The 26,858-nt window shown below is 43.9% G+C and overlaps 2 protein-coding genes across 7 annotated transcripts; both read left to right on the forward strand.

The window, feature by feature from the left end:
- The first annotated feature begins 5,321 nt into the window (after positions 1-5,321).
- hao2 (hydroxyacid oxidase 2 (long chain)) lies at positions 5,322-9,608 on the forward strand. 5 transcript variants are annotated; one of them, XM_021579381.2, is made up of 9 exons: positions 5,616-5,724; positions 6,140-6,222; positions 6,335-6,487; positions 6,621-6,772; positions 7,027-7,310; positions 7,605-7,829; positions 8,524-8,682; positions 8,771-8,840; positions 8,973-9,608. In XM_021579381.2, exons 3-9 carry the CDS (start codon positions 6,357-6,359, stop codon positions 9,026-9,028), a joined length of 1,077 nt encoding a protein of 358 aa, XP_021435056.1. In that variant the 5' UTR covers positions 5,616-5,724; positions 6,140-6,222; positions 6,335-6,356; the 3' UTR covers positions 9,029-9,608. The 5 variants fall into 5 exon arrangements, with proteins under 5 accessions (XP_036814919.1, XP_021435055.1, XP_021435056.1 ...); XM_036959024.1 differs by lacking the exons at positions 5,616-5,724; positions 6,140-6,222 and adding an exon at positions 5,322-5,345; XM_021579380.2 differs by lacking the exon at positions 6,140-6,222 and having other exon boundaries at positions 5,574-5,724.
- Positions 9,609-11,620: 2,012 nt separating this feature from the next.
- LOC110501667 (kelch-like protein 9) lies at positions 11,621-25,851 on the forward strand. Of its 2 annotated transcripts, none has more exons than XM_021579384.2 (9): positions 11,621-11,824; positions 12,569-12,645; positions 12,847-13,180; positions 21,901-22,033; positions 22,340-22,536; positions 22,694-23,516; positions 23,615-23,728; positions 24,781-24,989; positions 25,199-25,851. In XM_021579384.2, the coding sequence occupies exons 2-9, from the start codon at positions 12,641-12,643 to the stop codon at positions 25,484-25,486; spliced, it is 2,103 nt and encodes a 700-aa protein (XP_021435059.2). In that variant the 5' UTR covers positions 11,621-11,824; positions 12,569-12,640; the 3' UTR covers positions 25,487-25,851. The 2 variants fall into 2 exon arrangements, with proteins under 2 accessions (XP_021435059.2, XP_021435057.2); XM_021579382.2 differs by having other exon boundaries at positions 12,592-12,645.
- Positions 25,852-26,858: the final 1,007 nt, after the last annotated feature.

Genomic DNA, 26,858 nt, shown 5'->3' on the forward strand with positions numbered 1-26,858 from the left:
TCAGACCTGCCGATTTATGAATTGAGACCAGAAAAGGGTAAGGGACGCTCCAGGGTCCTGCACAGAAACCTGCTCATGTCCTGTGACCACTTACCTTTTGAGACAAAACCAGAAATTACCAAAGTGGACAAAAGTCAGAAAACGAGGAGACACCAGCCTGCATCACAGCCTCTAGATTCTGATGAAGACAGCGGGGATGAATATGACCTTCATCATGAGCCGCTACAGGTTCCCACATCTCCTACAGTACCTGAGGAGAGGAATGCTGAACCAGCGAGAGACTGGGAACACAGGCCCCCAACAGTGAAACAGACAGTTGCAGTGCCAGTCCCTGATACGCTACCAGCACAGCCTCTTGTTGAAAAGCGACTGGAGGAGACAACAACAGTTGTCCTGCTGAAAATTTGCCTGATGATCATCCACCAAGTGCCTTTCCTTCATCTACTGATGCTGCTGAACCTGAGGAACCAGCCTACCAGCTGCCACAAAGAGAGAGACACCCTCCAAGACGTATCACCTATGATCAGCTTGGTATCCCTTCCTGCTACAGTATCCAGCCACAGCCACAGTTGTTCCCTGTCTACTCTGCACCAGGACTGGTTCCATGGCTGCCATCACTACAGCAATGTTACCTTCAGCCACCTTACATGTATGGGCTTCAGCAAACATGAGGCTACAGAGTTGACATGTTTGACCATGGACTACTGTCTGATTTCACAGACTGTCAAAAGAGACAATTTGCAGACTATGCATATAGATCATTAAAATTGATGGACTGTTGATCAATAGTATGAGAAAAGACTGCTTATGTTATATAGCTGGTCAACAGATATGGACTGTGAATATTACGTGTTAGTTATATTTGAACTGTGACCCTTGACCTCTGCTCAAGTAGTACCTTACAGAAGAGGATTTTCTAGGTCCAGTGCATACGGACTGTTGAAGAAGACAATGTTGGTAATGTTGGGACAACATTTATTTTGTCGTGGAGAGTGTGACAGGCTAAAGGAAATATTCATAGCCTGTTATACATTAAAAAGTATTAGTAAGTTCATAGTATGTGAGGATCTTAAAACATCTAAGGTTAAAAAGATGCATTCAGTATTAGTTGATAGAGATTGATAACATTCATATAATTGTGTTAAAATTCAAATCCGTCAAGCGTACAAAGGGTACGAATTGTGAGAGTAATGTGTAAACATTATATTGATTACTTTATTTTGTGGTGCCTAAAAGTGTTAATCTGTGATCTACAAAATATTCTTAATCTATGAGCCGGAGATCGATTGCTCTGGTCTCCACCCATATTCCTGGGGAAATCGAGGTCTTTTCTCATTGAACTATTGAGAAAACAACACCGTAACACTCTCGTGATTATTTCTCCCCTGTTTTCAGGGGCGTAACACAGACACCCATGCAAACCCCACAAGACATGCCGCCAGAGGTCTCTTCACAATCCCCAAGTCCAGAACAGACTATGGGATGCACACATTATTACATAGAGCCATGACTACATGGAACTCTATTCTACATCAGGTAAATGATGCAAGCAGTAGAATCAGATAAGAAAACAAGTATAAATACACTTTATGGAACAGCGGGGATTGTGAAGAGACACACACAAAGGTACAGACACACACATACGCACACAAGCGCTAGCACACTCACTCTACAAACACAAACACATACATTGTAAGATTGTTGTATGGTGGTATTATACATTTTGCATTATAGTGTAATAATGTTATATGATGTACGGTTTTATCTTTTGTTTTATATGTAATGTAAGTGCCTTAATGTTTTCGGACCCCAGGAAGAGTAGCTGCTGCCTTGGTAGCAGCTAATGGGGATCCCTAATAAATAGAAATTGTCCGCTCCATTAAAACTTGAGACATCTGTGGCATTGTGTTGTGTGACAAAACTGCACATTTTAGAGTGGTCTTTTATTGTCCCCAGCACAAGGTGCACCTGTGTAATTATCATGCTGTTCAGCTTCTTGATATCAGCTTCTTGATATGCCACACCTGTCAGGTGGATGTATTATCTTAGCAAAGGAGAAATGCTCACTAACAGGGATGCAAACAAACGTGTGCACAACATTTGAGAGAAGGTTTTTATTCATAAGGAACATTTCTGGGATCTCTTACTTCAGCATGGGACTAACGCTTTACTTGTTGCGTTGATATTTTTGTTCAGTGTAGTAAACAACAAGTACAGTTCATAATCTGTTGGGTGGCAACTCTGCCACACATTTGACCACTGGTCACATTTTTTTAAAAGTTTTATTTACCGAGGCAAATCAATTAAGAAAAAAATATTTTTTACAATGACGGTCTACCCCGACCAATTGCTTTCCGCCCTATGGTTCTCCCAATCACGGCCAGATGTGAAACAGCCTGGATTTGAACCAGGTACTGTAGTGACACCTCTTCGTACTGAGATGCAGTGTCTTAGACCACTGCGCCACTCGGGAGCCCAAACATACAGGTTGCCTGTTCTAAGGACTGGGATCAGCAGCCAGCGTTATGGCCTCAATGCAAGGTGGAACGAAACAGTGAGACCCAAACACCTGAGACTACACACCTATGTAATTTATTTTGTCTCAGAATGAGAAAAAGAGAGCCTTAGATATAAAAAGAGTAGTGAATGCTAGCCAGGGCAGGATAACACCCTAACAATCCAACACACATGTTCTGGGCTAGCCGAGCCGTAGCCTGAGGGAGAAGCAGCATGTGGTAGAGGTTTTCTCCCGTCCTCTCCTAACACGTCTGAGGAGTGGGACTGAGATAGACGCAGTGATAGGCATCAGAGCCAGCTGTGGATTAACACAATTCACACTTCACTTAGAGTAGGTAACAGAGCCACCTCCCCATGGCCCTTAGAAGGGTCTCCAGTCTCAGCTTCAACACCAGCCTCAATCCCAGCCTCAGCCTCGGCCTGCACCTTCAGTCTTTGAGTTTAAACCAAATAAAACACTACAAAGAGCTGTTTTAAGAGGCCTGGCTCTGTTACTGCAGCAGATACATTTACTAGGAGTAAATCAAATTCCAAAGTAGTAATGAAATAGAGAGACAAAATCAAATATAGCACCACTGCACCCACTGCTGTTTTAGAACGCTTGAACAACGTTTCATGGCGTTTTGTTACTTTCGTGGCAAGTTCAGACGCTGTGACATTTATTGAATTCACTCACTCTCCCATATCTCTCTCTCTCTCTCTGTCATATTTTTCTCTCTCTCTCTCTACTCCATCCTTTTATGTAATTAAAAGATGTATGTGTGGGTGTACAAAGTCCTTTGGAAATAAGTTGGACATTTCCACAGGACTTTGACAGTAATGATTTAGAGTCAATGGGGTATTGTACACATGACAAGACGAAGATTATAATTAATCAAGATTACAAAAAGCGGTAATCATTCGACTGTATCCAGGATACACATGCACACACACTGTTCAGTGAGCAATATGACTGTCGCCTTACTCACTCCTACATTTTTAGATCATTTAGCAGACAGTCTTTTCCAGAGCTACTTACAGGAGAAATGAGGGTTTAGTGCCTTGCTCAAGGACAGATACTGCTGACAGGGCAGGCTAGAGTTGAGCCAGTGTGTGTGAGTGGGCAGTGGGGGGTGGTATCAATGGGAGGGTGTGGAGCTAGAGTTGCCCTGACACTGTCCTGCCCTGCACTGCACAGGTGTCACATGAGAGGTGACAGGCTACGAGAGAAAACCAGGTCAGGGTAAAGGACAAGGTAAGACACCTCACATATTTTCCTCATTTGTGGTTGCCCCCAGGGCCTTTTTATATCAGTTAGGCCTACAGCCAATTAACACAGCAGAGCTAGGGAGAGAGAGGAGAGGGAGTGAGCGAGAGAGAGAGACTGTAGGCAAAATTCCGATGTACATTACTCACTAACACCATCACTGCCTATTTATTTTTGGAAACTGATATGAAGCTTTGCTTTCTTTGATTAATATCAAAACATCTGAAGTCATAATAATTTACATTGTGTGATCTTCAGTAAACCAAATCTTGAAATAAATAGTCAAAATGTCATTTTATTTTAGATTTTGTTTTTCACATTTCCATCGAGTTTATTTACTTATAACACACAGCTGCTTTTCTAGAAATGTATCGTAACAATGTTGAGACCGCATAAATGACCGACATTGACAGGTGTAGAGAGGTACTGCAGGTAGTTTAACATTCATAATCTATAGGACAAAGGCTAAAATGTATTTAACATCGTGTTCATCTTACTTCAACTATTATTTGTGGAGAAACGTTAACATAGGCCTGGTCGGATCTGAACATTACATGCAAGTCTATCTTGCACATGGTAAAGAAGACAGAATGGATCAGAAATAGTATAATCATTGTTTGAACAACTAATCTAAATTCAACACAATGCATTTTACAGTAGGCCTCTACACATCTGACATATAATATTATGTCAATGCCCATTTTCATTTGAATGGAAATTCAGTATACTTGCTGAACATTAGGTACTGTACATGTCATGTTCTCTCACTGAATGTGTGATGGCCTGGGATTTTCTACAGGTTGAGATTGAGCAGTTCTGTGTATAATACCTTTATTCAGTATTGCACTGCCCTCAAGTGTTCATAGATCACATTGTTATCATCCATAGCATTGGAGACGTACAGGCCAAAAGTTAAACACTCTGCACAATAACAAAAACATGACTGAGTTTTATGTTTTGCGTTTTTTGGAATTGTTATTTTTGAGGTTGACTTTATTTTAGAGCTATCGAATCCATTCAGAGACTTCGAGCACCAGCTGTAATCGGTGAGTGGTTCTCCATGGATGGCTGCTCAGGTCAGCGGGTCAGATACAGTCACATACAGTATACTCAGAAAAAAACTGTAGAGTAAAATATCAGTCAGGCAAACTCAAAGATAAACCTATGGCAGTTTTATATCTGAGGTGTCACTGACAACCCTGTGATCATTTGGTATGTAGGCCACAGTGACGCTGCAAGTTATTGTGTGTGATGTACAGTAGGTCTATAGAACAGTACTGTTACTGTAGTGCTTTGTGTTACTGACCATGCTGTGTGTTTTATATGTAGGCCTAGTATGTATTTCCCCATCTGTGCTGTAGTATGTCATGTGCGACGCCCCTCCCCTCTCTATGGATCACTGTGGCATCAGCACATTTCTAGCCTCTGCGGGGTCACACTCACTGTCCGTGTTAATCTCTGTGATAGTTTTATTGAAGTCACACAAAAGCACACAATCACACAATAGGAATAGAACTAACTATGAGCTGCATCGTCAGACACCAGACATTTCAGAATGGAGTTGATGTCATAAGGACTAGTGGTGAGTAATACAGAATGATATTAGTAGATCCCTCCATTCCTAAATGTATTTTGATGCAAGTGGGATTGATGAAATGTTGTTGACATCTACTAAAATTACAATCCATTATGATGTTATGAGGTTCATTCTCAGGTTAGGCCAATTAACATTTGTTTGGGTGCGTTGGTGTTTTCAAATGGACTAAGATGGCCTCAGTCTCTTGAAAATGGTTAATATTTAATGGAGTTCATAGTACAACACTGCCGAGATGAGAGATGCACTGTTAACCATTTGTTAACACTTTTACAGAGCTCTTTTCAGAATAAGCAGTTGCCTGTTTTTTAGGGCTTGCTAGGGTTGCAATTTGTGTTATCATTCACCATAGCCTATGCGTGAGAAGGTATGCCTATATTTTCCCCTAATACTTTTGTAGCATCGATAAATTATATGTATTTTTTGGGAGTTTTACACCCAGCCCTCTGTCTGTCTGTGTTCAGTCGTTGCCGTGTGTGTTGCTTTTTTTGCTGTTTCACTCGTGTGCAGCTCTATCGACTTAAGTTTGCATCGAAATAATTTTTTCACAGACACAGATTGACATTTCGTGAAATGACAACTACTAGGTGAATACATAGTCTGTTGACGTGGTAAACTAGTTACGCTACTCAACTGAAGGAAAGGAGATTTATAGGCTACTGCAATCATTTTGTTTGATAAGGAAAAAATATGAAAGTGACTGCACTGTTATGTTTTCTGGATAACAAATGTATTGTGTAGATATCTTGCTTTGTCATGGTAATTGTTTAGTATTGTGCTAGTCCCGTAGGCATTTTTACAAATGAAAAAAAAACTGGTGTTGACAAGTAGGCTAATTTTGCATTTTGTCCTTCATTTTCTTTGGGTAAGTATTTATCCATTCTGCTTTTAATACAGGATTACATGATAGTGTAATTAACACATTGATAGCATTTCTTTACAACTGCTGTCCCTGACAGTGATCATATATCCTACAGAGAGGGGACCTGCTGTGCTGAGATGGCTATGGTATGTCTCACAGACTTTGAGGAGTATGCGAAGGAGCACCTCTCCAAGGCCACATGGGACTACTACGCAGCCGGAGCAGACGAGTGCTGCACCAGGGATGACAATCTGCTGGCCTACAAACGGTAAGTACCTCTCCCCATCCTGCAAACTACATTACCCACGATTCAATGTCAGTCACTAACATCACTCAATAACAGCACACCTCAAACAGTAGTGCTTGGAAGATCCAAAATAATCACTTTGTCTCGGTCCCAGGATCCGTCTGCGACCACGGATTCTACGGGACGTGTCAGTGTGTGACACCAGGACCACGGTGCAGGGCACAGAGATCAGCTTCCCTGTGGGCATCGCCCCCACTGCCTTCCACTGCCTGGCCTGGCATGAGGGAGAGATGGCCACCGCCAGGGGTGAGGACTAGGAGGTGTTTAACAGCTGTAGAGGTTGAGCTCTTTAGGCCAATAGCTTTGTTGTCACTGAGTATTCTAGGGGTGGTCCACTCAAAATCTCTTTCTCTTGTTTACTATTGCGCTTGTTTACTATTGCTAATACTGCACAATTTAAACACTTGCCCCCCAATCCCCCCATGTGTAAATAAATTGTGCCTTCCTGTATTATACTTGTGCAAAACAAAAATATATGTTCTCTCTCTCTCTCTCCTCAGCTACGGAGGCAGTGAACACATGTTACATCACCAGTACCTACTCCACCTGCTCTGTGGAGGAGATCGCAGCTGCAGCGCCTAACGGCTACCGCTGGTTCCAGCTCTATGTGTACCGGGACAGAAAGCTTTCTGAATCAATCATTCACCGTGTGGAGGCCCTGGGCTACAAGGCCTTGGTCCTCACTGTCGACGTGCCCTACACCGGGAAGCGCCGCAACGATATACGCAACCAGTTCAAGCTCCCGCCACACCTCAAGGTCAAGAACTTTGACGGTGTCTTCCAGGTTAATATTTTTAACAATAATGATTTTTACCATAAAATCATATAGGGATGGTTTCCTGGACAAAGATTAAGTCTAGTCTTGGACTAAAAAACACTGTCAATGGAGAATCTTAATCTGTGTCTGGGAAACCAGCCCATAGTGCCATAGTAGAGAGACAGTAGCTGCTCTATAACTATTTAAGAATAATCCAACTAATGTATTTCCCATGAGGCCTCCTTCTGTGTGTATGTGTTTTGTTCTGTACTGTATGTGTCTGTCGTGTCTGGGTGGGTGTCCCTTTGACTACCTCTGTAGGAGGCTGCCGGTCCTGCGGGTGAGGAGTATGGGGTCCCTGCCAACACCCTGGACCCCTCCATCAGCTGGAAGGACGTGTACTGGCTGCAGTCTCTCACCCGCCTGCCCATCATCATCAAAGGCATCCTGACGAAGGAGGACGCTGAGCTGGCCGTGGAGCACGGCGTCCAGGGCATCATCGTGTCCAACCACGGAGGACGCCAGCTGGACGGAGGGCCCGCCACAGTAAGAATGTGCACAGAGTATATCACTTCATCATCATCTCGCCTCTATTTTACCCTACAGTCAGCAAGCCAAACACCATTTTGTTTATGAAATGCTGATTTTAAAGGACAGGGTCTTTCCATTTGATTTCATGAAATGTTGATTTTAAAGGACAGGGTCGTTCCATTTGATTTCAATCACTTTTGACCACACCCCTTTTCATACATGTTTGCCCATTTTAGAAGTGTTCAGAAGTTAAATTTTGGACCTGAATGCCAACACATTCAAGAGATAGAAGTGCTCAAAGGTTTTTGCAAAAACCCACCATACCATGAGACGTCCGTGTCCTCATCACTGGAAAAGATAAACAGTTGAGTTTGTTATCATTGAAAATCTTAGAAACAGGGTTGTCAAACTGTTCTATACTTTTTTAAATTTCCTAGCCTAGACCCTATTTTACATAATCTGATGTGTTTGTGTTGTGCCAGCCATCAGTTTAGATACAGCATGCTCTTGAATACAGGGTGAGTGTCATGTTTTGGCTGATAAATGTACTAAAAGGGAATACAATATAAATATGAACTTTCAAATGGTACCACAAAGATGGTTGGAGGTCCACACATCATAGAATGTTGATTTGAATATCAGTTGTTTTAAATGATACTTCATATTCCATAGGAAGTTTCCTCTGCTCTTTTCTCTCTCTACCACCCAGATAGATGCCCTGTCTGAGATTGTGGACACAGTGCAGGGGCGGATCGAGGTATATCTGGACGGTGGTGTCCGCACTGGTAGTGACGTGCTGAAGGCTGTAGCTCTGGGAGCCAAGTGTGTGTTCATCGGCAGGCCGGCCGTGTGGGGCCTCGCCTATAAGGTAACAATTAACATTGTGTGTGATCAACCTATTAACTTGAGATACTGAGCATAACAAACTGTCTTGCTGCCTGTGTTTGTTCCTTCAGGGTGAAGAGGGGTTGAAGGAGGTACTACATATCCTCAACGATGAGTTCCGTCTGTCAATGGCTCTGTCTGGTGAGTAAGGAACCAAACTTCTTACATAATCATATTTTTTCCAGTCTGAGATGAAAATCCCTTGCTTACCTATCATTATCTCAACCTCATAACATTGCAACACTAATGTTTTGTTGGTCTTTCCTCCCCTAGGGTGCAGGAACGTGGCTGAGATCAACAGGAACCTCATCCAGTTCTCCAAACTGTGACTTAACAGCAGGGGGCGCCAGAACCAGCTTGACGAATAACGACGAAAGCAATACAGCGCTATCCATTCAATCAATAGAACTTGGAATTTGGGACAACAAAAGGAAACCTCATGTGAATCATAATGAACTGAAACTTAATCTGACATCAATCAAATAAATCCTGAAATCACAATACATTTTAATAGTTTTATCCGATGTGGCTGCCTTAGTTCTTGTGAAAAAATAACCAGAGATATTTAAATATAAGCATCTTCCATATGATATAACCAACAAAATATGTTTTTCACTCAGCTATTCCTAACTCTCAATGGCTGCTGGCCCCCTGTCAACCCATCTATGAGTGAGAGCCGCCTGATATTGTGTCTCTGATGAACAGGGGTGGCAGAGAATATGGTGACTAAAGTACAGTGCCTTCAGAAAATATTCATACCCCTTGACTTATTACACATTTTGTTGCGTTACATCCTGAATTCAAAATGGAATAAATATATTTTCTCTCACCCATCCACACAATAATAACAAAGTGAAATCATGCCTTTAGATTTCTTTTTGAAAATGTATTGAAAACTAAATAAAGAAATTGTAAGGAACGACGCTGTAGAAAAGAAGCAGGTACGGGGAGTTGACATTTAATTAGGAACGGACATGTAACAGGACAGGAACAGCGTCAGAACTGGGAAACACAAAGACAGATGACAGTCAATGCAGCACCGGGGAACTGACAAATATAGGGGAGGTAATAAACAGGTGATTGAGTCCAGGTGAGTCCAATAATCGCTGATGCACGTGATGAGGGAAGACAGGTGTGCGTAATGATGGTGGCAGGAGTGCATAATGCAGGGCATCCTGGCGCCCTCGAGTGCCAGGGGGGGAAGAGGGGAGCAGGTGTGACAGTACCACCCCCCCTCAAGGGGCACCACCCAGCGTCCCACCTGGGCGAGCCTGATGGGCCGGCCGAGAAACGGCGCTGGACAAGCCGGCTTGGGGTAGAATCCCGATGAACCAGCAGAGGCGTGGGAGATGCGCCTGACGTGGGATATGCGCCAGCTGTGAGTCTTTCTAGGAAGTCTGTAAGGGCTTGGCACACCTGAATTGTACAATATTTACCCATTATTCTTATCAAAATTCTTCAGGCAGATTAAAGTCAAAACTGTAACTTGCCCAACATTCACTGTCTTCTTGGTAAGCAACTCCAGTATATATTTGGCCTTGTGTTTTAGGTTATTGTCCAGCTGAAAGGTGAGCAGACTGAACCAGGTTTTCCTCCAGGATTTTGAATTTGCTTAGCTCCATTCTGTAAATCTTTTATCCTGAAAAACGCTGAATGTGTTGTATTGGATTTTCCCCAGACATAACATTTTGTATTCAGGAAAAAAAATGAATTTTTTGCAGTATTACTTTAGTGCCTTGTTGCAAACAGGATGTTTGTTTTTGAATATTTTTATTCTGTACAGTCTTCCTTCTTTTCACTCTGTCAATTAGGTTAGTATTGTGGAGTAACTACAATGTTGTTAATTCATCCTCCAATTTTCTCCTATCACAGCCATTAAACTGTTTTAAAGTCACCATTGGCCTCATAATGAAATCCCTGAGCGGTATCCTTCCTCTCCGGCAACTGAGTTTGGAAGGGCGCCTGTGTCTTTGTAATGACTGGGTGTATTGATACACCATCCAAAGTGTAATTAATAACTTCACCATGCTTAATTTGTTTTAAAAAATTCTACAAATATGATTCCACTTTGATATTGTGTGGTATTGTGTGCAGGCCAGTGACAAAAAAAATCTAAAAATAATCAATTTTAAATTCAGGCTGTAACACAACAAAATGTGGAAAATGTCAAGGGTTGTGAATACTTTCTGAAGGCACTGTAAGTGAATTGTGAAGGTGAATTTGCTTTTAGATCAGTGGCCAATAGAGATCCATCAGTCAAAAAAGGTTGAGGGTGGAATGATTGATCCCTTCTGGTTTGATTGTAATAACTGTTCTGGCTGGTGAGGTGGAAGCGAGAGGAGTGTAGTTGGTTGATAGAGTGATGTAACAGGGCTGTTTGGCATTCCAGTTCCTAATCCTCTGAGAACAACAGCATGATTTGATTCAGAACCCTGGAGATACAATGAGATGAGAACTACTGTAAAACCACTTTGAGAATAAAATATATTTAAAAAAACTTTCTGCTTCCTGTCATTCATGTAGTTTTATTTGATGCTAAAATATGATGGTGTATGTTATTTGTTTCCTCTGACAATTTATTTTGACATTTCTTTAGATATGACTTCATAGTAACGTGAGATCATAATGGGATTCTAAAAAATTATTGTAAGAAACTGTAGTGCCACATTTGACACTAGAGAAATGTAGGAGACTCTAGAGACTGAAGGGATGAGCAAAAACCCACTAGGCACACGCTGGTTGAATCAGTTGTTTCCATGTCATTTCAATGAAATTACGTTGGACCAACGAGGTATAGATGTTTATTTGAAGTATGTGCCCAGTGGGAAGTCATTGTATGCTTCTGTCTTTACAACAAATAATGTGTCGAAATAAGAGTGGGGAGGGCTAGAACAAAAAGAGAGAAAGAGAACTGACACAGGAAGTGGCTGAGGTCTTGGTTAGCTGTGAGAAACTGACTGTGTTGCTGCTTACCCCATTCTATATAACGTTTCCACTCTGCATCCAGCTGCTGCAAGGAGACATTTAGTGATCTGTAAAGAATTTAATAGATTGCTGTATGTTGGTTATATGTCAGAAGAAGGCCTTTCGGTTAAGGAGAACCTGTTGAAAAGAATAGTTTCGAGGTAGGTTCCTTCCTTTCCTATCATTTATGTTAATGCGGGTGTAAAGTTTGTACACTTGATATAGAGTACAGTCTTGCTCAGAAACTAACTGCCATGACCCAAAATAAAAAATATAAATACAAATGATGAATACGAAGTGAAGCATAAGTTCAGTGTTCAAAGGCTACTGAGTTAGATCTTATAAACACTACTGTTATCCACTTGAAACATCGACCAATGTGGAAGTATTGAAGCAACACCACAGCACGACAAATCAAATAACATTTAATTGGTCGCGAACACGTGTTTTGATAATGTTATCACAGGTGGAGCGAAATGCTTATATTTATAGCTCCAACAGTGCAGTATACTTAACAATAGAAAACAATACACACATTCAACCCAAATTAAAGAAATTAAGAAATATGAGATGCTGCAACATAATCAAGTTGAGGACAACAACATTAAAATAGAGAAGTTAATGAGTTAAGTTACAGGAGTTCAATGTATTAACATTTACAGCAAATACACATTGTTACTATACTATGTTATCAGGAAAGCCCCACATCTGCATGTGTTCCCTGGGCCTGTTGATTAAGTGAGTCATACTGCCTACCAGACAACCTACATATAAAACAAAGACATACTCAACAGTTTCATTTCCCATTTTGTAGCTTGTTCAGAGTGAAGAGGCTCTGAAAAAGAAAACAGCAAATGATTTGGTACTGACAGACCAGACATCAATTTAATACTGCCCTGTTTTAGTGCTGTCTTGTGCATCTGTTTAGGAACCTTTCACAGAGGTGCAACAGGAAATCCAGCGACACACCAACTGATATGGGGTAGGCTGATCACATTTTTTGGGGTCATTTTTAGGTAATTTAATAGTAGAGTATAGTGACTAAATACGGTATATTTCATAACAATCAATATTAGAATGTACTTGCTTCAGTAAACTGCAATGTGAGCTGCCAAGCAGTGGACTAAACTACTACAGTAGCTGAAGATGATACAGCAAGGACCCCTGTTATTTTGTGCTCCAGGGGCAGTGGTGAGGAGAAGGAGAGTGGGCCGGGAAGGCTTCACAGGAGACTGTCTCGTCTGGGGAGCAGAGGCTCTCTTAGAGAGCCCCCCAGACTTCCACCCCAACCTGTCCAACCCCCAGCACCATCTCCTGCCCCAGCTCCGGCCCCAGCTCCGGCCCCAGTTGACAGACCCACTCCCCCAACACCAAACCCTCCAACCCCTCCAGACCCAGCACCTAAACCATTGGAGCTTCCCCCGAAACCCCCTGATATCAACCTGAAGCCAAGCCTCCCTCCAAGGCCTCTAACCAGGATGTTCAGCAGCAATGAGCATGGCACCGCAGTCCTACAGGTACAACCCAACCACACCACTCATACACCAGCCAGAGTTATGAAAGGGTTATTGGGGTTATTACTTAGCTGAGAAAGTTGTCAAGATGAAGATTATTTTTGTAATCCATCTGAATGGTGTCCAACATATGCATATATCAATAGGATACATGGGGAGATAGTTATTCTGTTTTGTACCGTCAAAACTGTGATTATATGTAGAAGCCAGGCAGCATAGTTTAAATTAAGCCTTTAAAATCGATAGATCAAGAATATCCCTAAACAAACGGGAGAGAGTGAGTGGCCTGTAATACACAACAGCGAACCAATCTGTGAGTAAAGTGACACTGAGACTCAAATCCGACATGCCTTGGCTTTCCTTAGCGGTAAAGACAAAGAACAACTTGGAGATGCAAATTAGAGCAACGAACAGCGGAATGATACCCAGGAAAACATAGCTAAAATGCTCTCAATGCTCACCAAAAAAATGAAGTAGATTTGCTTGAAATTAGAGTAGATTCTATCGTGTCAGATATGCATATACAGGAGAGGCACGTGGACAAAGAAGACAACAAAATTGGCTTTCTGGAAACAAAGGTGTAAACTTTAGAAGATGAACTGGTTCAGCTAGAAAACAGATAGAGACAAAATAATATGATAATGTTGTCCCTACTGGAAGATGAGGAAAAAGGGGAACTTTCCAGCTACGTGATCAAGCTGATATTGGAGGAGCTTGTCATGGATGAATCACCAGAGAATCTGGAGCGATGCCATCGGATCTGCATGAAGCAGAAGAACTTGAAATACCCTCGCATGGTAATCTTTAAGCTGTGGAACTATCATACCAAAGTCAACATTCTGCAGGCACAGGGAGGAAAGGAGATCAAGGTCCAGGGCCAGTCCATTCGATTCGCCCAGGACGTGTGTGCTAGGCTCAGGAAAAAACACAAGCAATTAATTCCAATCAGACAGTCACTGGAGGAAAAAGAAATCAAGTCTCAACTCCGATTACCGGCAGTACCGTGAACAGGCTGCAGGAAACATTTCCAGATGATGAGAGAGAGACCAGTGCCCTGAGGAGAAGCAGAAGCGGAATAAACAGATAAGCACACTACAGTAGGCTACATACATTGATGCCCAAGACCAGCTTATTGTAAGTTGAGACAATATTCATTCCCCCTCCACCCAATACAATCTAGATTCTATTGTCCCCAAGTAATTGTTCTTCTCTAGGAAGTAACGATAGAATTAGCCGATGCCAATGAAATACATGGACACAGAAAAGACTATAAAAGTGTGAATACAGCATGTAAGTTAATAATTGTCAATAATTGTTCTATGGATGTGTGTGTGTGTGGGGGGGGGGGGCAAGAGGGTGTGAGTGGGTGTATGCGTGGGTATGTGTTTGTCAGTGGAGGCTGCTGAGGGGAGAACGGCTCATAATAATCGCTGAAATGAAGTAAATGGAATTGTATCAAAAACATATTTTTAATGTGTTTGATACCATTCCATTCACTCCATTCCATCCATTACACGCCATTCCAGGCATTATTATGAGCCGTCTTCCCCTCAGCAGCCTCAACTGGTGTCCCATATGAATGGGAGAGTGAAGGAGGGTGAATATGAATATGTGTAGGAAGGATGGGTGTGCGGAGGCATCGAATATATGTTGTGTGTGAATGAAGGAGAACGGGTGAGTAAGCAGATGCATAGTAAAGAATTATAGTAAATACATTTATAGAGGTGTGAATGTGTTTGAGAAGAAGGGTGGAAGGGGAAGATTGGGAGGTTGGGATAAACTTAGCCTGGGTGGGTAAGGGAGGGCAAGGAGGGAAGTGGTGACAAGCTTCGCTTGGAGGGGAAAGAAGGGTAAATATGGAAGGTGGGAATAAGCTTGACTTGGGTGGGATAAAGAGAATTGGATTTGGATTGGGAGAAAGAGAAGAAAGGAACTATACTACAATGTCATTGTATTAGTTTTTTTATAACTTGCAAACCTGTTGTAAAATTAATTAGAGTTCTGGATAGATTAGGAAAGGATGTTGAATCATTATTATTTCTTGTTTGTAATTCCAACTAAGATTTAATGGTGGTTATTGGTGAGAATGGAGAGGGGCCATATCCAGTGGATTGGGTGACTGGGAGGGCATCAGATACTTCTCTGAGGTGTGTGTGGGGCCTCCACTCATCCCATTTCAGTCTCTCGGAGGACCCATTCACCCTAAGTAGACCCCCACCAACCATTATAATTGAATTTATGACGTAATACAAACCAACCCCAGTACTTACAGTAAGTGGCAGACTTTCTTCAACTGTATGTACAATGTATGTATCCACAGTTTTTTGGGGGTAACATTAGGAGAGGAGTCTGCGCAAAAAAATATATACTTTGCTTTATGTTTTTTTATTTTATTTCTGCTCAGCCCGCATGCCCACACACTCGGTATATGTAATGTATACAATAACTCTGTATTTATACTATGATCCTCCCATTCTATGGAATGCCCACCGCCCTCATATGTCATGTATGCTAAAATGTTTTAATTGGTTCATAAATGATAGACAGAACAGATAAGGTTAACTTTGATTCTATACTAGTAAAGAGCAGCATGTAATGCCCATGGGCTCAATGATGGGGGAAAAAGCATATGGTTCTCCAACATCGTTTGTTGCGTCCATTTCCTGTTTACTCTTGCATAAATAAAGTATGCGCCTGTTCGCAACTCTCTACTCTCCTGCACCTGACTTTGCTACCAGTACGCACACCCGTGACAGAATACCACACCATCCATAGAGTCAGCGGGAGCAGGTACCCCGGGTAGAGGAGTCGAGGAACGCGTCCAAGAACACTCGGCGATGCTGGAACATCTCGGCGCCACGATGAATCGCGTTGTCCAGATTATGGACCACTGGGAGAGACAGGGAGTCTTTCCAGCGCCTCGACCAGCACAACCAGGGGTATCTCTACCCATCCATCCTGGATCCAATCCCAGCGGGATGAGTCTCTCCCTTCCCAGGGAGTATGATGGGACGGCAGCACGGTGCCAGGGGTTCCTATTACAGCTGGACCTATACCTATACCGTTCACCCAGCTCCCGCGGGAAGGAAGAGGGTGTCCTCGTCTCATGAGAGTTCTGGAGTGGGGAAACGCCGTGTGGGGAGAAGGAGATGCGGCGTTGGACCACTTCGAGGAGTTCACCCGCCACTTCCGGGCCGTCTTTGACCATCCGCCCGAGGGTAGAGTGGTGGGGGAGCGGCTCTTCCACCTGAGGCAGGGGACGAGGAGCGCCCAGGAGTTTGCCCTAGAATTCCAGACGTTGGCCGCCAGAGCAGGATGGAACGACAGGGCCCTTATCGACCACTACCGATGCAGCCTGCGCAAGGCCGCCCGGCGGGAGCTGGCCTGTATGGATGCCACCATCACCTTTGACCAACTGGTGGATCTGTCCATCCGGTTGGATAACCTGCTAGTCACCCGCGGACGTCCATAGAGGGCTCGGTCGGTTCCATCTTCCAGCACCCCCGCTCCGGTGCCCATGGAGCTGGGAGGGGCTGAGCTTAGGGAGGCTGGAGTCTTCACATGCACCAACTGTGGCCGCAGAGGGCACACTGCCGGTCGGTGCCGGGTTGGTCCCTCTGGGAGTCGAGGCAGCAGGCAGGGCTCTCTGGCATCACCCCAGGTGAGTAGGCACCACTCTCATCCAGAGCCCTCTGTTGACCACCTGTTTGTTCATGTTTGTTTTGAGTTGTTCCTGAGTTTTCCCCGCATTCCCAGCATAAAGCGCTTGTCGATTCAGGCACGGCTGGGAATTTTATTGACAAGAGTGTTCGCCCTTACTTTAGGGATTCCCATTGTTCCTGTGGTTAGACCTTTCCCGGTACACGCTCTAGATATTCAACCATTAGGGTCCGGGTTAATTAGGGAAGCCACCATCTCCCTGGCCATGGTGACGCAGGGGAGTCACGAGGCGAGAATAAGTCTCTTCCTCATTGACTCTCCTGCGTTTCTCATGGTACTAGGCCTTCCCAGGTTGGCTCGTCATGACCCCACCATTTCATGGCAACAGAGGGCTCTAACGGGGTGGTCGAGAGAGTGCTCTGGGAGGTGTATAGAGGTTTCCGTTGGTGCTACCATGGTGGAAAGTCCAGACCAGGTCTCCACCGTACGCATCCCCCCATAAAATGCTGATTTGGCTCTCGCCTTCTCCAAACAGAAAGCCACTCAATTACCACCCCATCGACAGGGGGATTGTGCAATAAATCTCCTGGTAGACGCTGCACTTCCCAGGAGTCACATGTATCCCCTGTCGCAAGCGGAGACCTATGGTGACATATGTCTCCGAATCCCTGCGTCAGGGGTACATTCGGTCCTTCACTTCACCCGTCTCCTCGAGTTTCTTATTTGTGAAGGAGGGAGGTCTGCGCCTGTGCATTGACTATCGAGGTCTCATTCAAAACACGTGGCGGTACAGTTACCCACCTTTCATCGCCACGGCAATTGAGTCAATGCACGGGGCGAACTTCTTCACTAAACTGGATCTCAGGAGCACTTACAACCTGGTGCGTATCCGGGAGGGGGACGAGTGGAAGACAGTGTTCAGTACCACCACAGAACATTATGAGTACCTCGTCATGCCATACGGGTTAATGAATGCTCCATCAGTCTTCCAATCCTTTGTAGACAAGATTTTCAGGGACCTGCACCGGCAGGGTGTAGTGGTGTATATCGATGACATTCTGATATACTCCGCTACAGGAGCATGTGTCCTTGGTGCGCAAGGTACTTGGACGACTGTTGGAGCATGACCTGTACGTCAAGGCTGAGAAATGCCTGTTCTTCCAGCAGGCCGTCTCCTTCCTAGGGTATTGCATTTCCACATCAGGGGTGGAGATGGAGAGTGACCGCATTGCAGCCGTGCGTAATTGACCAACTCCCACCATGGAAAAAGGAGGTGCAGCGGTTTTTAGTGTTTGCCAATTACTACCGGAGATTTATCTGGGGTTTTGGCCAGGTGGCTGCTCCCATTACCTCACTGCTGAAGGAGGATCCTGTACGTTTGCAGTGGTCAGATGAGGCGGAAATGGCTTTTGGGCACCTAAGGGCTCTGTTTACCTCGGCTCCCGTGCTGGCCCATCCGGATCCCTCTTTGGCGTTCATAGTGGAGGTGGACACGTCCGAGGCTGGGATAGGAGCCTTGCTCTCTCAGCTCTTCTCGAAGATGCTCAGCCCGGCAGAGCAGAACTATGATGTGGGGGCCCGGGAGTTGTTGGCTGTGGTTAAAGCGTTGAAGGTGTGGAGAAATTGGCTTGAGGGGGCTAAACACCCTTTTCTCATCTGGGCTGACCACCGCAACCTGGAGTACATCCGGGCAGCGAGGAGACTGAATCCTCGTCAGGCAAGGTGGGCCATGTTCTTTACCCGTTTTGTGTGTACCCTGTCCTACAGACCAGGTTCCCAAAATGTGAAGGCAGATGCACTGTCCCGGCTGTATGACACAGAGGAGCGGCTCACGGTTCACACTCCCATACTCCCGGACTCCTGCCTGGTAGCGCCGGTCGTGTGGGAGCTGGACGCGGACATTGAGCAGGCAGAGGTACAGAGCCCTCTCCCCTCCAGTGTCCAGCTGGGCGTCTGTACATTCCGTCTGCTGTCCGCGACCGGCTGATCTACTGGGCCCACACGTCACCCTCCTCTGGTCATCCTGGTATCGGTCGGACGGTGCGCTGTCTTAGTGGGAAGTACTGGTGGCCCACTTTGGCTAAGGACCTGAGGGTTTCTGTTTTGTCCTGCTCGGTGTGCGCCCAGTGCAAGGCTCCTAGGCACCTGCCCAGAGGTAAGTTACAAACCTTACCCGTTCCACAACGGCCGTGGTCACACCTGTTGGTAGATTTCCTGACCGATCTTCCTCCCTTTCCATTTGTTTTGTATGTTCCCCACACACCTGGTTTACATTCCCTAATCACATTGTGTATATATGTTCCTCTGTTCCCCCCGTGTCCTTGTGTGGTATTGTTTTGTGTTACGTGTTTTATGTGACGCGTCAGGCTGGTTTTCCATGTTCCGTGTTTATTTCAATAAGTATGCTTATTTGGTCAACTATAGCTTTTGTGACTGTTTTCGCGCTTTGCACTTTTGCCATTTTGCAGGAGGTTTTGACGCAGTTGCGTCCGTTTGCTGTTTACTCCTGCATAAATAAAGTGTGCTCCTGTTCACAACTCTCTGCACCTGACTTCGCTACCAGTACGCACACCCGTGACAGTCTGATTAGATAAGATAGGGATGTCCCCTCTCCCCCTCCTGTTTGACTGGCATTTGAACCGCTTGCAGAAAGAATTAGACAGGACCCAAACGTAGCAAGTGTCAGTATTGGTAAATATAAATTAATATAAACTAATCTTATTTGCAGATGATCTCCTGATATACCTGACCAATATTGAAGACTCAATGCACCCTTGGCTGAAGATATTTACAGACGACTCAAAAATCTCAGGATATAAAATGAACTTGGATAAAACAAAATAATGGCAGTAGGAAAAAGAATAACACACAATCTACAGCTATTCTTTAAGTGGACCACAAAAAATATTAAATACTTAGGATGCTTAATAAGTGACAACAAACAACAAATATATAAAGATAACTTCATTCCATTACTCAACAATATGAAAGCAGATCTAATGAAATGGAATAAACTTCACAGAAATCTTACAGGTAGAATAAACCTCTTTAGAATGGCATGGCTACCAACGTTTTTGTATTTATTCTCAGTAGTACCAATTACCCCACTGAAGACATTCTTTAAAAAAGTACACTCGGTCATAACATACTTTATATGTGCAAATAAAATTCATAGAATAAAAAGTAAATCTTTCTCCTATCTATTTTCAAAGGATAAAGCTAAGAACATTAACACATTTGTAGTTATATAACATTATAACAATATGGAAGTGAATTAAAAGTATTCTACATGAACAATATCACTCCCTAAAAACACAACCTTATGGAACAATCCTTGGATAGCTTTTCAGAATTCACCGATAAATTGGTCCACCTGGAAAGGACTTGGTAATAGGAAATACATTTATTTTCATGACAGAATTAAAAAGTAGTTTCAAATAAAAGTTAAAAGTTGGAGGGAATATTAGTTGAGTCAGAAAAGAATGTCCATATGATAGGGAAGATATACAAAACCTTGCAGGGAGCTCATCCAACTACAATCTCTTTTAGAAAAAAAATATGATCTATTGGAACCAAGATTTAAGAAGAATGGATGTTGGCACAAGATGGAGGGAAAGTTGGAGCATAACTATCTAAATGACAGTTAACTAAAATGTACACTTAATCCAGTATAAACAAAATTCACAAATTCTAAATTGGCTGTCAGAAGTATTACAATGTAAACTTACTTTTAATCCATATTTCAAGACATGGCATATGAGGGTGTAGTGAGATACCCAAATGGCCTGGACGATTCTCTTCTCATCACTCATCTAAAAACTTGGAAATCAATCAATCTGCTATCATTGACACAATGAAAAAATCAAATTATTTATTATTGAAATATTGAAATAGCATGGGCGACCGAGAAAAACGAATTGTTACAATTTAAGGCCAAGTGGCAAACAATAACTAAGGATGGGGATGGGGGTGTGAGCATCCGGGTCATGGCAGATAAGATGTAGTCATTGTTTGTGTGTGTCTATATGCTGTTGTACTTATGTATAATTTTGTATCTGGAGTGAAAAAGATATATACAGTACTAGTCAAAAGTTTGGACACACCTACTCATTCAAGAGTTTTTCTTAAGTTTTTACTATTTTCTACATTAATAGAAAATAGAAAACTAGAATAATAGTGAAGACATCAACTCTATGAAATAACACATATGGAATCATGTAACCAAAAAAGTGTTAAACAAATCAAAATAGATTTTATATTTGAGATTCTTCAAAGTAGCCACCCTTTGCCTTGATGACAGCTTTGCACACTCTTGGCATTCTCTCAACAAGCTACATGAGGTAGTCACATGGAATGCATTTCAATTAACAGGTGTGCTTTGTTAAAAGTTCATTTGTACAATTTCTTTCCTTCTTAATGCATTTGAGACAATCAGTTAGGGGTTGTAGGGGTGGTATACAGAAGATAGCCCTATTTAGTAAAATACCAAGTTCATATTATTGCAAGAACAGCTCAAATAAGCAAAGAGAAATGACAGTCCATCATTACTTTAGCACATGAAGATCAGTCAATACGGAAAATTTCAAGAACTTTGAAGGTTTTTTCAAGTGCAAAAACTATCAAGCGCTATGACGAAACTGTCTCTCATGAGGACCGCCACAGAAAAGAAAGACGCGAGTTACCTCTGCTGCAGAGGATAAGTTCATTAGAGTTACCAGCCTCAGGAATTGCGGCCCAAATAAATGCTTCACAGAGCTCAAGTAACAGACACATCTCAACATCAACTGTTCATAGGAGACTGCATGAATCAGGCCTTCATGGTCGAATTTCTGCAAAGAAACCACTACTAATGGACACCAATAAGAAGAAGAGACTTGCTTGGGCCAAGAAACATGAGCAATGGACATTAGACCGGTGGAAATCTGTCCTTTGGTCTGATGAGTCCAAACTTGAGATTTTTGGTTCAAACCGCCATGTCTTTGTGAGATGCAGAGTAGGTGAACGGATGATCTTTGCATGTGTAGTGACCATAGATGTCAAATTAATGTTGTTCTTCCTTTCAGGGGTTTCAGTTGTTCAGAGGTGATGAAACTCTGTGTGATGTCATCCTAGTGCCTGGGGACAGCAGTGACACCTTCCCAGTACACAGAGTCCTTATGGCCTCCGCCTGTGACTACTTCAAAGCCATGTTCACAGGTTAGTGTGTGATAAAAAACATTTAATGAGGTTTTTCAATATGTGCAATATGTTAATATATTTCAATATGCCACTATTTTCAATGTGATTGTTTGACAATGTGTGATCGAGAACAGTCATTGAGTAAGTAAGTAAGTCATATTTTTTCACAGATGAGTCTTTTAGGGCTGAGCCTATGAAAAGTCTCTCTCTTACTGTATTTGCTCTCATCACGTCCCCTCAGACCATTTTCAAACTATGTTTGAAAATTCCTGCACTCTTACATCCTTAACTGTAACAGCATTCACCCTCTATATCTCTCTCTAGGGGGTATGAGAGAGCAGGAGATGAGGGAGATTAAGCTCCATGGTGTGAGCAAGACGGGTCTGAAGAACATCATAGAGTTCATCTACACATCCCGGCTGAGTCTGAGTATGGCCAACCTGCAGGACACTCTGGAGGCTGCCAACTTTTTACAAGTCCTCCCCGTCCTCAGCTTCTGCAACGAGCTGCTCAGCACTGAGGTGAGTTGATCAGGTTACTTACTGGCACTGAAACAATGAACAGGTGGATGTGCTGGATGGGTGTATTGAAGAGATAGTGAAAAGCATGGCCAATGTAAAGACAGGAGACCTGTCACAAGCTCATCCAGTCGTGTCTGTTTTCCTGTGTGTGTGGTAGATCACTATTGATAACTGTGTGGAGGTGGAGCGCATTGCCGGGGACTTGCTCCTGGAGGACGTGCAGGCCCACATTGGGAAGTTTGTCTGTCAGAACCTGTCAGTGTTGCTGCAGTCTGGCCGCTACCTGCAGCTCTCCGAGCACAGCCTAACCAATGCCCTGGCCAGCAATAGCCTCAAGGGCTTCTCTGAGATGGAGCTGTACCGCATCGCCCGCTCCTGGCTGGACCACGACCCTCCCACCCGCCGCACCGCCGCCTACTCCCTGATGCGTCACATCCGCTTCCCCCTCATGACCCCCACGGAGCTGCTCGAGATCTCCCAGGAGGACGAGGGGCACGACGACGGCGGGGCAGCCATGATGCGCTCGGACACGGCCTGCGTAAACCTCCTGCTAGAGGCCAGCAACTACCAGATGATGCCCTTCCTCCAACCTTCCTTACAGACAGAGCGCACGCGCATCCGGTCCGACGCCACACACCTGCTGGCGCTGGGTGGGGTGATGCGGCAACAGCTGGTAGTGAGCAGGGAGCTGAGGTTGTACGATGAGGAGAGCGGCCACTGGAGGGCGCTGAGGCCCATGGAGGTTCCATGCTACCAGCACGGCGTGGCTCTGCTCGGGGGCTTCCTCTACATCGTGGGCGGCCAGAGCACCTACGACACCAAGGGCAAGACGGCGGTGGACAGCGTCTACCGCTATGACCCGCGCTTCGACCGTTGGCTGCAGGTAGCCTCGCTCAATGAGAAGAGAACCTTCTTCCACCTGAGCGCCCTGAAGGGGAAGCTGTATGCTGTTGGGGGCAGGAATGCCTCAGGAGAGATCGGTGGGGCACTAGTGTACTGAAGATGTTTTTACTGCAATCTGAAATAGTGATCGTTAAGGTGCATATCGAGTGAATTTACGTTTGTTTTACTCTTTTAGACACAGTGGAGTGCTACAACCTCAGAAAGAACGAGTGGACGTTCGTGTCACCCATGATCGACCCCCACTACGGGCATGCTGGGACAGTCCATGGTGACCTGATGTATGTCTCAGGTAAGTTTCTCAGACCACTGAGAGTTAGAATACAAACTCACCAAACAGTTAAAACCTACAACGTGAAGGCTTGAATTGACTGTGATTGCTGTCCTGATGCAATCAGCTCAGTCAGACCGGATAGGTTTTCAGTTAATGTATTCAGGCAAAGAATGTGTTGTTGACCTGCTTTAATCCACTCCCGCCGCTTAACAGCTTTGATAGACTTTAACATAACATAGTAGCTCTGAACCGTTACCATTCTCATCTTGGTCGATTTCTATGATGGTCTCCTAGCAACCTTGGAGTAGAAACCAATTTCTCATGTTGGGAACAGAAGTTGTAGATATGGGATTGAGGGCCAGGAAACACAAAGACCTTTAGTTGAAATGGGTCAGAGAGTAGGTTAACCACAGCTCTCTGAAGAGCAATTGTGTCGATTTTATGCTCGCGGAGACAACCAGAAAACACCTTATTCTGAACAGATGCTTTGAAAAGTCCATGCAGAAAATGTATAATTTTTTATCTGCATTCATTTCAACATCCAAGTGTTGCTACAAAGCAGTGGCTAAGTAGTTTGAGCCCAAGGGTGAGTGGGGATGGTATGGCAAAGAGTAGGTGGATTCCATCTACTAGGCGTGGGGACATGTTGAGGATGGTGTAATGGAATAATGGTCACAGCTCTCTGCAGCTCACAGCACCAGACCACATCCTTCCTGTTCTTGTTCTTCACACTAGGGCCCTGCTGCTTCTGCCCCACTCTATGCTGGTGGTTGATAATGTGGGTAGAAGAGCACCCGACCACTGCCTCACAGTTCAGCCTCCTACACCGTCACTCTTTCCTTCTCAACGCCCATCCTTTACATATGCTACAGTACCAAAGTTACACTGCCTTCCCCTTGAACTCTCTCTGACTGTGGTGTATTCCACGTCAGATGAAAATGTCATGGATGGATTGAAATGTTTGTCTTATTAAAGCCATAGGATATTAGTTTGTACACATAAAACTGTATTTTAGTAAACATGTTTTCATGGTATCTAATAAAACCAATGTCAATCCACTGATCCAACAGGTGGCATCACACAGGACACATTCCAGAAGGAGCTGTCATGTTATGACCCTGAGACTGACACATGGAGTCATCGTGCCGACATGATGGAACTGCGTGGCCTCCACTGCATGTGCACGGTGGGCGACCGTCTCTACGTGATGGGAGGGAACCACTTCCGGGGCAGCAGCGACTACGATGACGTACTGGACTGTGAGTTCTACAGCCCCGAGGTAAGGCATGGCACAGGCCTTAGTTTTGGTCCCAACAATATGATAAACAATTTGACCACTTTCTCGATACCTTACCCTTATCCTAAGTGTTCTGACTTTGATGGTCACATGTCCGGAAGTTTTAGGAGCTTTCTAGGGAGAAATTATTAGGGGAGGCAGCTAGCCAATCAGAGCTCTGATCTTATGATGTGTTTTATATCTTCCCCCAGGTGGACCAGTGGACGGTGGTGGCAGCCATGCCATGGGGCCAGAGTGATGTGGGGGTGGCCGTGTTCCAGGGCCAGATCTATGTAGTGGGGGGCTATTCCTGGAACAGCCGCTGCATGGTGGACATTGTGCAGCGCTATGACCCAGAGAAGGATGAGTGGGACCGGGTGTTCAACGTACTAGAACCACTGGGAGGGATCCGGGCCTGCACCATGACTGTGCACCTACCCGAGGGTGCCGTGGAGGACGGACAGATGCATGAGTGCCCGCTGGACACTGCCAAGAACTGAGAGCTGAGAGCAAGGACATATGGCTTTAGCCTCTCTGTGTTTGTGATGCTGAAAAATGTGACCTTTTTGCAAGCTTGGACTGTGGGAGAAGTGGAACGAACGTCTGCAGTAGCATTTCTCTAATATATCCGTACATTTGGTTGACTGACTGTTCTTTTGTAATCTTTGTGTCTTTTGTGTTGGAATTATTTTCGTATCTGAATGACTTCTGCTTTGCTCTTTAATGTGAAACACCTCTCAAAAAGCTCATTTTCATGGATAATGTGTTTTTTACTTTGACAATGTATTTTCAAACTAGAAGTTATGGAGTATTTTGTATTGTATATGAATGACTAATGAAAATAAAATGCATACTATTAATTATCATATTTTTCAATACTAAACAGACACCACACAATCTAACAAGTCAACCCACTAACTAGTCTAGGATCTCCGCCCTTCTTGGTTACTGTTGCAACCTCTGACAACCTTTTCCTGGGAAGCCCAATTCCCCATTAAACCATTGGCAAAATCCCCTCACAATGATCTCAAACTGTGTTTCTAATACGCACTGGAATTGAACTCAGACTACCCATTGCTAACCAGGAAACTCTTAGGCATGTTGTGGTGGACTGTCATTACAATTGCTTCATGGGAACATGGTACAATTATGTTTGTAATATAACTACCGATGTAGGATCTTAAATTGATCACTCTTTTATTGCTAATAATTTTACTGTACAGTAGCTAATGCAAACATGTAGTGTGTTTGAGGTTTCAAATGACAGACTTGATTTGCCCTAACAAAAAAATGTATCAACCCCTACAAAAAAAATCCATTAATTAGAATTCACATATTAATTCACATTTCCTGTTGCTGTAGCAAACTGGCTCAAATTAAGATCTTACACTGTATGGCTGAATGACTCTGAATTCACTGCCAGCAGGCAGTCAAAGCCATAACAACTTTTGGAGCTAACTGGTGCTCTCAAATCGCATCCTGATGTCTAGAGCAGATGGGAGTTGTATTCATAACTTTACTAACTTAGCTAGCTAACACATTCTGAGAAAACAAGGGCTGCAGTCCAAACATAATTGTTTACCCTCTCAGCCCTCTTGCCTGTCACTTTCCCTAGCGTCAATCCCAATCGAAACCAGATGCAGTTCGACTACAATATTAAGTTGAGGTCCAATTCACAAAAGTTGCCCCCTCGATTTAGCTTGACGGAGCAAGTGAAGAACTTTGATTATTTTGGAGGTTGATATGACCCACAATTCAATGCAAACTGTAGTCACGTGTCAAACTCCGGTGGCCGCAAAGTGTAAAATGTAATCAACAGAGCTGCATTTTCAGGATGTCAGTTAATATGATGATACTAGCTTGCTAAAATAT

This window comes from Oncorhynchus mykiss, chromosome 22, assembly GCF_013265735.2.
Source record: "Oncorhynchus mykiss isolate Arlee chromosome 22, USDA_OmykA_1.1, whole genome shotgun sequence".
Taxonomy (NCBI): Eukaryota; Metazoa; Chordata; class Actinopteri; order Salmoniformes; family Salmonidae; genus Oncorhynchus; species Oncorhynchus mykiss.

Bases quoted from the DNA above. Each gene is read 5' to 3' on its own strand.
- hao2 (XM_021579379.2), top strand. The intron at 6,773-7,026 runs GTGAGGACTAGG...CTCTCTCCTCAG, and splicing joins AGAGATGGCCACCGCCAGGG to CTACGGAGGCAGTGAACACA. The intron at 8,683-8,770 runs GTAACAATTAAC...TTGTTCCTTCAG, and splicing joins TGTGGGGCCTCGCCTATAAG to GGTGAAGAGGGGTTGAAGGA.
- LOC110501667 (XM_021579382.2), top strand. From the start codon at position 11,769: ATGTCAGAAGAAGGCCTTTCGGTTAAGGAGAACCTGTTGAAAAGAATA. The intron at 11,825-12,591 runs GTAGGTTCCTTC...GCATCTGTTTAG, and splicing joins TTGAAAAGAATAGTTTCGAG to GAACCTTTCACAGAGGTGCA. The intron at 22,034-22,339 runs GTTAGTGTGTGA...ATCTCTCTCTAG, and splicing joins CTTCAAAGCCATGTTCACAG to GGGGTATGAGAGAGCAGGAG.